Genomic DNA, 12,281 nt, shown 5'->3' on the forward strand with positions numbered 1-12,281 from the left:
ATAAATAGTTTAAACGAATCTAAACATGCAATCAAGTTCATATAACTTAAAGTGTTAACCAAAAACTTGATCCAACAATGGTAAAACAAAGATCTAGCGTTTAAGTCAAACGAACCATACACCCGGAGAGATTCACAATGAAACTAGCCTTGCATCTTCATGATTTGACCTTCAGATCTTGATTCGGGTGATGAGAACATAAACTTTGATGGATTTGGGATGAAAGTTTATGCTCAAAATTGCTTCCTGAGTCCTCTCTTGTCGTCTACCAAAAGTCGTCCTCCAAAACCATAGAAATTGGGATTAAAAAGTATTTTTCATATTTTGAAATTGGGCCTAAAAAGGCTTCGGCACCCTAGGCGGCGGGTAGGCGGTTTCAGCTATTCAATTTGCAGATAAGGCGCCCCTAGAAATTCAAGCGGCACCTTAGGCGGTGGGTCAGCGCCCATTTTTCCTTTTTCTTTCGCCACTCACAGAATATTTTATGTAGTTGGGAGCCCATCGATGTCACAGGCGATGGACAGGCGGCACCCAGCGCCGGCCTTTGTTTTGCCTTTTAAATTTTCATCTTTTACAGTTCTTCCTTTCGGGTCTTTCCTGCTGATCCAACCATCGTTTCTTAGCACTTTAAGTGTGATAGGGCCTAAAACACATAAACGTCTCAAAGTAGTCATGTATCTTACAAATCAATAGATAAAAATACACAATTAAACATGCTACATCGCATACAACCACCCAACCATCAATCACCGTCTCACTATGTTTTATTTTTCTTTTCTATTTTTTTTTCCAACTCATTTCCTTGATCATTTAACTGAAATTTTACATGTTTGAAAATATTACTTCATTTTTCAGTAGTAAAATGACCAAAATACCCTCTTGTATCTTGCATGTGATATTCGTCAAATTCGGAATTGGAAAACCCGGTCCGTTTATTATTATTATTATTATTCGTTATTTACCCAAAAGAATGAATCATTATTTTTATTATTTTATTTGGTCATTATTTGTTTAGCTCATTACGTGAATAAATATTATTTAAACGAATTTTAAGAACTATCAATCATGTGCAAAATCAACCCTTATCTATGTTTTATCGTAACTTGATTAACCGTTCAAACATTAGGGACCAAATTGCACGTTGTTTAAATTTATTTTTCTTCCTTCTTCCCTCTCGTCGGCATACCCCCCCCCCCCCCCCCCCAATTGAATTCAATCCACAAATCAAGTCGGTAATCTCGGATTTGACCTTGACTCCTCGTTGTGATCGAACGCGCTTCCAATCACAGCGAAATTACGTTAATTGACAGCCAAATGACACGTACTTTACATCAATTCGAGCCGCACTTCCATTGATCTCAAAACACTATATAAGGGTGTCCTCAATTCAATAAATCGACCTACACCATCCTATGATCATCACGAACCTAAGCCCTCTATCATTCAACTCATAAATCTGTTTAAATCAAGTTCAAGCTCCTATACAAGTTGCAAACCCTAAACCATCGTTTTCAATCAATTTGGCCTTGTTCGAGGTAACTGTTATAACTTTCTTATTCGATTTCATTTCCTCTATGAAACCCCTATGTCAATTTTGATTGTCATACGGTATAAGACCATAAATTTAGGATTTCTAGTTCTAGATTTTATATGGAATTAGGGTTGTTTGAAACTATGTATATAAATTTTAATTTTCAGTCTATAAACAAGTTAGAGACCCTAGAGCAGTTGGTTGGTGCAATTCGGTAAGACTTTGGCAATGGAGAGACCCGAGTTAGAATCTCTCCTAGCCTGTTTTTTAAAAAAAATTCATTCTTCTTTTATTTCTTCATTTTTTTCATCTTTCAATCTATTTATAAATTAAAAAATAACTTAAATAGCAATAACAATTTTCACCCATTTAGGTGACCGAACACTGTTGAGCTCTCAAAATAAATTTTCATTTAAACATTTCCGTAAATGAAATGTATTTATTTATAAATCTTTATCTTTTTTCCAATTTAACCTAATATAATTTTAAAGATAATTAAACTCAAAATAGTTTTACTCGTTTAATGAACTGGTCACAACTAAACTTTCAAAAACAAGTTTCTTTATATAAATATATATAATATTGAAATTGCATTTCGTTTAAAAACCAAAAAGAGTAACTTGTAATAATATCTAAATTGTTTACGTTTTAACTTAGATTTATAAAGTTAATATAAAATATATTTAACGTGTTATCGATCCCAAATCCGTTATAAACCCATCTTATCGTGTCTTGTTCATTCCGTTTGGATATTTATTTTGTTTATACTTTTAAAATTTTGGACGCGTCATCGAGACTTCTTGTGGAACTAACTAACTCGCTTTAACCATTTACTCGTCACCGATTTCCTCTATTTAAGTGTGTTTTCATAACCCCTTTTTACTTTTACACTTTTTGGGATGTAGCACGTTACAAATTTTCATTATTATTTCACGTTTCATGTTGTAAACCAAAATTCACACGCGTGTCTTGTATGTATTTGTTTCATATCATATTGCTTTCAAGTTATGTGATTATGTGCTAGTTGTTTACTGTTTTTATTGGTGGAAGAGACTCATACACATACTCAAACGTAAAGTGGGAGGGTCTGACGGGATGTACTTGTGCTGCATATCATTCTACTTTTGTTGAAGCGTATGGCGGTATCTTTAATATTATCTATGCTCCAAGTAGCTCATCGAACAGGGGCTCCTTAGTAGATTTGACTTATGTTAAGCGAACGGGATTATCATGTATTTACTTTTCTTTTAGTTAATGATTGAGACATTACATCTTGACTCGTGAATATTCTACTTTTCGTATTATATACATAAACAAAACTTTATGAACTCTCACCGACATTATTTTTGACAAAATTATTATTATTTTCAACGTGCTACAGGATACGATGATGTGCAAGGAACGAAGACAATTAGTCTACCTTAGAATATATTAAATAAATCTTATATTTATTCCGATGAAATCTTTTTCTTTTATTTATGAAAACTGTGTACTTACTTTTATGAAATGTAATAAATATAATTATTGTCAGTTTAATAGTGTGACGAGCTTATGGGCAATTTGTACGTACCATCCGGGCGTATTCCGCTTAAAGTCGGGGTGTTACACTGCACATGACCAAATTTAACAGGAAAAATTTAACTAGGTTAGGGCCAAAGGACTTATCGTGATGGATTTTAAAACAAATAGGACGATTTCTGATATTATAAAGATAAAGGACAACCATTGAAAATTGAAGCAAACGTAAAGGACGAGTTTTGATACTCTTTCTAATTTAAATGAAGCTTATACTTTGATCTTCTCAACTATGTGTTTAACGAAGGGCATACGCTCTAAGCTATATATAATATATATGAATATTCCCTGCACATTTGAGTGACGTTTGGGCTGTTTTATTAAATACTAGATTAGAGCCCGTGCTACACACGGTTGGAAAATATAATAAAAGTAAAAAGTTATTGTATGTAATATTTCATATAAGAAATTTTATTTATTACTTTTTCTGATAAGTTTTTAATATATTTGTGCACTATTAATTTTTATTGCACGGAAAAACTTATATTAATGTTAAAGCAATCAACTTATTACTATTAGATCCCACAAAACAATCTTTTCAGATTTCACAAAACATGGTCATATCATTTCTATATTGGTAAAGGTGAAAGCGTGTAACTATTATTATTATATGAAGAAAAAATTACAAATTTTGTTCTTTTGAATTAGCAAAATTATGGAATGGGTCATTTTTGAAAATGAGTTTTACTCTTTATTTTTTATTTGCATGTTTCCCACGATTTTTGTCCTTTACACTAACGGGTGTTAAGTTTTTCAGTTAAGTCACTTCATGTGCGTTCCACATGAGGGCATTTTAGTCTTTTTACCTTTAAAGGACTATTAATGTAATTAACTAGTTTTTTAACTTGGTCAAACCATTTTAGAATGACCATTTATGTAATTCTTTATAAGTGAGACCTGACCATTTATGTAATTTTAGAAGGACCATATGTAACAAACCATTTTAGAAGGACCATCACTTTGAAATCCTCACCACCTACCACCACCACCACCAGTCGAGCATCCCTAAACACCGGCCAACACTTATCCTCCACAAACTTCAGTCACTTTACTCTCGAACCTTCCAAACACTCTGCCATTTCTCGTTTTTCACATTTTTCCCGCTCTATTAAATTCTGTTTGGTTAGGGTTTTTCTCCACCACGGTGTGCACAGTTTTTCGATGCATTGACTAAACAGCCGATCCAAGCACCCGCTTCGCATTGGTGGATGATGGATGATTCGCATGATCTATAGGTGGTTTCCAAGGATTTAGGGTTTGAGTGAGGATAAAGGAATCGTGGGCTAAGGACGATGTGCGGTGTCAGATGAGAGGGATTTGGGCGTCAAAGGTGATTAGGGTTTCTGCTTGTGAGCAATCGTCGGCAGGGGCGGATTTAGGGCTTAGTGATCGGTGTTTGGCTACCGGAGTACCATTTTTGTACCTATGCATTAGTATACGATTATTCAACATTCAGCCCATGCCCACCATTGGTTACAACAGGGATGGAACACACTGAAGAGAGAACAAGTTCAAATTGATGCTTTGTGTTTTTTTTCCGACCACTGGAAGTGAATGCTGCGAGTTGCAACAGAGTAAATTGATACTAATGGGTGGGGAAGATAAGTGAAGAAGGAAGATGATAGGTTATCTGAAAATGCATATTTTACTAATTTGTCATTATTAGTTTCAAAATGTTTAATTATTTTTAATAACTTTTGATAAATTTGTGGACCATATACATCTAGCGCCTGCAACAAATTATTGGTAAACTTTAATATATAGCTCTAAGAAGTTGTTTATACTTTAATAACGTATTTGATTTAATGTTTAAATATTTAACATTTTGTGTATTTTATTTGATTTAGAGTTTAATTTTTATCCAAATTTAGATAATAATTATAACATAAATGGTCCTTCTAAAATGGTTTGACCAAGTTACAAAAACTAGTTAATTACACTAATAGTTCTTTAAAGGTAAAACGACTAAAATGCCCTCATGTGGAATGTATATGAGGTGACTTAACTGAAAACTTAACACCCGTTAGTGTAAAGGACAAAAATAGAGGAAAACATGAAAATAAAGGATAAAAACTGAAACTCATTTCAAAAAGGACACATTCCATACTTTTGCTAATTTAAAAGGAAAAAAATTATAATTTTTTCTTATACGAATCATATTAGTTTTAATTTTCATTAAGGAATACCAAATATATAACAATAAAAACAAAATTGTTTAGCGTACACTGAATATTCACATATATTTAAACAAAAGAAATTACACAGTTGACCACAAGAAAAGTCAAAGAGTATTAGATCTAAGGAAGAGACGGAAGGCACACAAAGGAAGAAAAGAAAACCATCTCTGTGAAAATCATGAATCATTTCAAGACCCTTATGTAAACATAAATAAATCAACGATTAGGTGTCTAAATGTAAAAATAAAAAACTTAAAAACCAATGAAAATAAGTGCTCACATCAAGCACCAGCTTGAGTGTATTAGTTGCACAGCCGTGGGATCCAAACTTATTATGATTATAATAGCTTTACACCTGCTTGTATTGACCTGAACCATTATAATACTCCTTAAAAAAAAAACCAGTTTCGGCTCAAATTCATTTGTGAAAGCTTTGTTAGGTTTTCTCACTAAATTTTCTAACCAGTTGTCGACCGCTTCCAACAACTTATTTCAAAATTAATCTTAGCTGTATAGACTGTTGTAACTAAGCTTGAAAACAATAATGACATCAAAACTCACAACAATCAATTTCCCACCCAATCAAACCCAAATAAATCATAATATAAAAGCAACCAAAATGAAAAAACAAACTAAGGTACCAACATATAAATACAAAATCGATTGAAACAAACTTGGGGATTGGTTCCACGTCAAGTGCTGGAACATTTTTGTGGATTCCTATATATAATATATTCAATATTTTTGGTGAGAAAACCCTAGTGAGTTTTTGAGTACGGATATGCTTAATTCCCATAGATTGCATCCTATCAAGCAAAACCTTGAACTAGAAATTGTCAATGTAAAGAGGGTGAACTTGTCATTACTTTTTTAAAGTTTTAAAATACACTAAATCATTATAATCATATCATAATAACATAAACGAGAAAATTACAAATTTTGTCCTTTTGAATATTCAAAATTATGGAATAGGTCTTTTTTGAAAATGAGTTTCACTCTTTATCCTTTATATGCATTTTAGCCTCGGTTTTGTTCCTTTACACTAACGACCATCCAAAAACTCTGTTAAGTCTTGCCAGATGCTTAGTATACAAGGACAAAAAGGTAATTTCCAACCTTTTTTTATAACTACATATTATTAATATTATTATTAACTATTATAATAAAGAAATTGAATAATAAAAAGTGGACCCCACCCCACCATAATTTCTCTACTCTCAATAGAAAAATCTAACCATATCTCTTCCCCTTCCCCAACATGTCTCCATCTGGAATTGCAAGTCATAACCCTCATCGGCCACCACCATCCTCCACCTCGTGGCTACCACCATCGCCTCAATGTAAAGTGAGGAACAGTCGGTGTCGTTAGTAGGAAAGTAGTTGTTCCTTCGGAGTGGATAGAAATGTTGATGACAGCAAAGGGAGTAGAAGGTTGTGGATTAGAGTAGGTCGGCTAGCGGTGGTGGAGGATATCTACTTACTCTATAATAAAATAAAATAAAAGAATACCATTTTTCATCCACGTGTCAAACTCCTCACTTTCTTTTACCCATTTTCTGTATCGGATATTTACCCGACCCAAATAAAATCAAAAGCTAAAATATTCTTCTTTCAACAACACAAACCCTAACAGACAGCCACTCTTTATATCCACTTTTTGCTTAGATCTGAAATTTGTTCATCCAACACCTCACCTATTACAAGCCCTAGGTCGTCATTGTTGCAGAACTTCGTTCTCTAATTACACGTGTGATACCGTCCATCTCCACGCCCGCTGCTGCTGATTTAGATCAATCTTTGTTCTCCAATTGCAGCACATCATGGTTAGTAGTTAATTTGATTTGGTTGCTTTGTTCATTACAAAAACCTGTTTAATTTAGTCAAGTTGAATACCCTTTTATTGAATAACTAGGCTATTTGTTCATTACAAACATGTTCGTTTGTTTTTAGTTTTAGTCTAATCTAGTTTCTTTGACTCCCATGGAATTAAGGATTTTAATTTAGTAAAGTTGAATACCTTTTTATGAACATTAACATTAACATATAACGTATAAAGCAAAACTGATTCCAATTTGCTACTAAAGATTTCAATTAAATCATGGCTGTTTAAAATCTAAATAATTATCTAATTTGATTATCTTATTTGAGTTCATATGGTAAACATTAAAAAATTGCATTTTAACTTTGAAATTGAACCAAATCCAATCTAATTTAACATATAGCCGTACACTCTAAAGAGGTAAAATTGAGCCATTGAAACTGTTTTAATAGCTTATAATAATACTTGATCAGTACGTTTTACGTTACCTTACGCATGCTTATTAATGAATAGATTAGAACTTTCTTTTGGCTCTTTGTAACTTTGTTTTATGAAAGAAAGATATAAAAGCTACACATGTATGTTCTTTTAGTAATAGTTAGTTAAATGATTGGTTGATCCCAGATTGCTGGATTTAATTTCATTGTTAGTAATTTTGGTGAATTGATTTATTAGTTTGTTTCTTGAAAAGTAATGTAACTGAAAGTATGTATTTTTAACACACATTTTTAGTATTTAACATCCTATAGAATATTATAAAGATCTTAAATTATGTGTCTTTTAGGGTTGATGTTTGTGTGGAAGATGAAACCGTTGACTACCTTAACCGATGTGATGTCCATAGAGCAATGCGTGCACACTTGGTTCGAGTCCAAAAATGGGAAGTTCGTAACAAATTATTGTAATTTATTCTCCGTCAGGTACATATATGTGACAAATTATCTATTGATGAATGCATATTTCTATATTTATAACATTTTATAAATATAGCATAAATTTTCTTAATGTTAAATATTTTAAACATTAAAACAGTTATTAGTTTTACCTAAAAACGATAAATTTGGAAACCATTATAAGTTAGCTAAAAATCTGGAATGCTATCATTATTAGTTTTAAACTATTCATATCAAGTGTTAAATTTTGATTTTTTTAATTGATTGAAGATCTGAAAACCTATAATTCCGGTTTTTAGTTTTTTAAACTATTGATCACATAAGTGAAGATATGGAAACCTATATTTTTATGTATAACCAAGCTTTAAAGTTAAAAATTTATGTATTTCAATACTTTGCACCAAACAAGTATCAAATCCTATACCCAATGCCTGAAACCATATTTACTTTTTCAGCATTACTTGAACTGATTTCAAACTATTTCAATAATAAAATACTTATTTATTTATGGGCCAACTATAAAGACAAAACCTCCATCTTGAATTCATTCACAAAACTCAAAAGTTTTATTAAAAAAACAGTTATAACCTTTATCAAGATTGACACCTTATTTATAATGTGTAAATCTCTATAATATTTCTATCTTTATTATTTATAAATATAGCTGAAATTTTAATATTTTAAGCATTAAAACCATTATTAGCTTTACCTAAAACTCTGGAAGCCTTTAATTCCGATTTTAAACATTAAATTTAGAAACTGTTATAAGTTTTAGCTAAAAATCTAGAAAACTATACTTATTAGTTTTAAACCTTAATATCAAGCATTAAATTTTGATTTATATAATTAACTGAAGATATGGAAACCTATATTTCTGGTTTTTAGTTGTTTAAAATATTCATCACATCATTAAAGATATGAAAACCTATAATTTTATGTATAATCAACCTTAAAATTTTAAAAATTGTGTATTTCTATATTATACACCATATAGGTATCAAATCCTATACCCAATACATCAAACCATTTTTTACCTTTTCTGCCTTACTAAAATTGGTTTTAAATTGAGTCAACTATAAAGACAAAACCTGCATATTTCATTCTTTCATAAAACACACATCCAACTTTTTTACCAACAAAGATAATTCCTCTTGCTTTGTTTCATATACCCGAATTGTCTTTATTTTATCAGGTTCATAACTCTATATTTACCAGCCATATTCCATCTTCTTTCAAACCATCTTTTCACTCCTATACTCCTGTTGTATGTTGTATGAGTTCTCAAGCAAGAAATACCTCTCAAGCCATGGAAGCTAGGTACTTTCTTATATTCATTTTATACAATTTTTAATTGCAAAATATCTAGGCATTTAAAAACTTATAATTCTTACTTTAGACATGTATTATTAATTTGTTATATCATAGGTAATGATAATGAAGTTGTGTCAACTGTTGTATGCATCGTTGCTTTAAATATTATTCACTAGCTTTAGAACCCATGTAATACACGGGTTAATCCAAATAGTAAAAAATAAAGATTAATTTTAGCATAATATACATAATTTATGTCGAAATGTATTCCATCTATACTACTACAAGAAATTTTATATTTACAATTTGCAAATATGTAAAAACAAAAAGTTTCTATACAACACTTAAGAGTTCTACAAAATTGAGCAGAAGATAATAATAATAATAATAATAATAATAATAATAATAATAATAATCTCTTTGCATACAAATGTAAGCAAATTTTCATCCATTAGTTATTGAGAAGATTGCTATAGTGAGCATATGCATAGGGAACATTGTAAGAATAATAAATTAAAGCAGCTAAGGTTTTATGCGTAGCACTGGTGAAACATAATCAGTAGATAGCAAACGATTATCCCAAAATATCAAACCAATATGTTCAAAATAAAATAAAGATGAAAATCAACATTAATAAATAGATAGCAATTTTGATTCATAATTATAAAACAGAAAGTAAGAACTTGAACAAATGATGAGAAAACCTATCATCAAAGTTTGAGTACTCCAATTTTGGGATAATCATGATTGGGATAAGCTTGACCAAATCATCTCCAAAGACATGATATTAATTGATGAAGAGGTATGACATGTTATGTGTCTATATTTATTACTTTTATAGATATTTCCATTTATATTGCTTTTTTTAACATGTTGAAGTTTTTATCCTTTTCAATTATCAGGGAAACATGGTTCATAGAAGTATATTAAAAAAATTTATATACAAATTCGAGAGATATATATCCGAAGATATGTGTTATATTATAAAGAATGTTTCTGTTGGTAACTATAGTTCTAACTACAAGTATGTTGATAATGAAAAAAAAGTCAATCTCTTTTTGAAGTCAACTGTTACACCCTGTGAGGATTTTGGTGGTGATTTACACGGATTCAAGTTTCATAACATTGATTCACTTATTGCAAAGTTTACTAAAACCGGCACGATTGTTGGTAAGTATTATGTTACATTATAATGCTTTGTCTTATAAATTACAGTTTCATGTCTTAGTTCAAGTTATTTTTTTTGTTATATCTTGCCACCAACACAAATAATTGTAATCACAATTATATTCATTTTATTAGTTGACCAATGCCATTTATAATATGTTATTTGTTTCCATATTCATTAGTATAATAGCTAATGTTACTATATTAAAAAAAATTGTCACTTTCTGTTCGTACACCATTGTTTGAAAGTATATGTTACATAATAATTTTTATATTAAATATCTATTAATACAATAAAATAAAGAATATCTCTTTGTGTAAAGAAAATGACCAGCATCTATGTTTTAATAAGTATTATATAAAAATTATATTTTTAATTATCATCACTTATTTTTAATGTTTTTTTTTTGCAATATAAATGTAATTGGTGTTGTAGCTAATTATCCACCAATTGAGGACATTACAAAATCTAATGGTGTTGAAACCAAGAAGATGTATCTAAGGTTAAAGGGCTTGAGGTAACTTAACTTTTATTTTATTTTAAGTTATAAGTTAATTTTGCAAATGATGTTTACTTGCTTACATGTTTCAAAAGCAACAAGGAATTACTTTTAACTCTATGGGGATCATACGCGGTTGATATGTCAACTTATATTCTTGCAAATCCTGATCAAGCCCCTGTAGTGGTTGTATTACAATTTGGCTTATACAAGGTTTATGAAGGTTTGATATATTTATTTCTTCTTATTGATTATTTTAAATTTATATAGCTTAAAAAATTATTATATATTTAACTACTTTTAATGTATGTTAATTTCAAGGTCGTCCTTGTCTTTCCAATTCAATTAATGTTAGTAAGATGTACTTCAACGAAGTACATCTTAGACATACGTGAAATCAACGAATTCAAGAGGAGGTTCTGTTTCTTTCCAATTGTTTTGTATTACCTATTTTTTAAATTTATTTCACATTTACAAAATCTGTTTTTTGTTTCGTATTAGCTATCTTGATTCCATGCCTTCTGGATCTTCATCAAGTAGCCGTCTTTCTGCACCAGCTGTTCGTGTTCCATTACGCGAGGAGTTTCTCAAGTCTACCGAGTTCAATCATATCATTGAACTTGAAGAATTTCATAGGGTAATTTAAGTTGTTTTCTTTTAAGATTATACTTCACTACTAATATGTATATATGTTTATATATATATTTATGTTTTTACAGCCTAAGCAAGTTATTATTTGTGGAAAAATTCTTCCCATGTCCAAATATACACAATGGTATTATGTGAGTTGCAAGGTGTGCACCAAGGCAGTCAAAAATCATGTTAACAATGATGGTGGGGTTGAGGGAGTAATGAGTCTGTTTCAAGCAAAGTATTTTTGTAAGGGAAAGTGTAACAATGCTATTGTTGAGGCTGTACCCAGGTTTTTATATTTTATATGTTAATATTGTTGTTAAATTACTTACATAGTTATCTTATGCAACATTTTTAATTGTTTTTACTGAAACAAATATATGAACGAATATGTAGGTATCGTATTAATCTTTCAGTCCAACATACCACCGGGGTAGTCGAATTGAGTTTGTGGGAGGGTCATGCTAACAGGCGTCTTAAGATTAGCGCTTATAATATGTTGGTTAAACTTATAAACGTATGTATTTTAAAGAAACTGAATACTTTTTTTTTGTTATCCATTATGTATATAATTTGTTATTGATAGTTTATTACTTAATTTTATTCATAGGGGCCTCCTGATTCGAGCCTAATAATTCCAGAGGAGCTAAAGAAACTTGAGAATAAAGTGTTTGC

At 30.6% G+C, this 12,281-nt stretch overlaps 1 protein-coding gene across 1 annotated transcript; it reads left to right on the top strand.

Annotated features, from left to right (window-relative positions):
• Positions 1–10,087: 10,087 nt before the first annotated feature.
• Positions 10,088–11,248, top strand: LOC143587881 (replication protein A 70 kDa DNA-binding subunit C-like). The gene is made up of 5 exons (XM_077069046.1): positions 10,088–10,108; positions 10,209–10,476; positions 10,910–10,991; positions 11,069–11,196; positions 11,244–11,248. Exons 1-5 carry the CDS (start codon positions 10,088–10,090, stop codon positions 11,246–11,248), a joined length of 504 nt encoding a protein of 167 aa, XP_076925161.1.
• The last annotated feature ends 1,033 nt before the right edge of the window (positions 11,249–12,281 follow it).

Source organism: Bidens hawaiensis, unplaced genomic scaffold, assembly GCF_021521415.1.
Source record: "Bidens hawaiensis isolate Kalapana, Puna unplaced genomic scaffold, B.hawaiensis_p1.1 tig00035913_1, whole genome shotgun sequence".
Classification (NCBI taxonomy): domain Eukaryota; kingdom Viridiplantae; phylum Streptophyta; class Magnoliopsida; order Asterales; family Asteraceae; genus Bidens; species Bidens hawaiensis.

Coding starts and splice junctions, on each gene's coding strand:
- LOC143587881 (XM_077069046.1), top strand. CDS start 10,088: ATGATATTAATTGATGAAGAG. Junction 10,109..10,208: donor TGATATTAATTGATGAAGAG/GTATGACATGTT, acceptor TTCAATTATCAG/GGAAACATGGTTCATAGAAG. Junction 10,992..11,068: donor CTAAGGTTAAAGGGCTTGAG/GTAACTTAACTT, acceptor ATGTTTCAAAAG/CAACAAGGAATTACTTTTAA.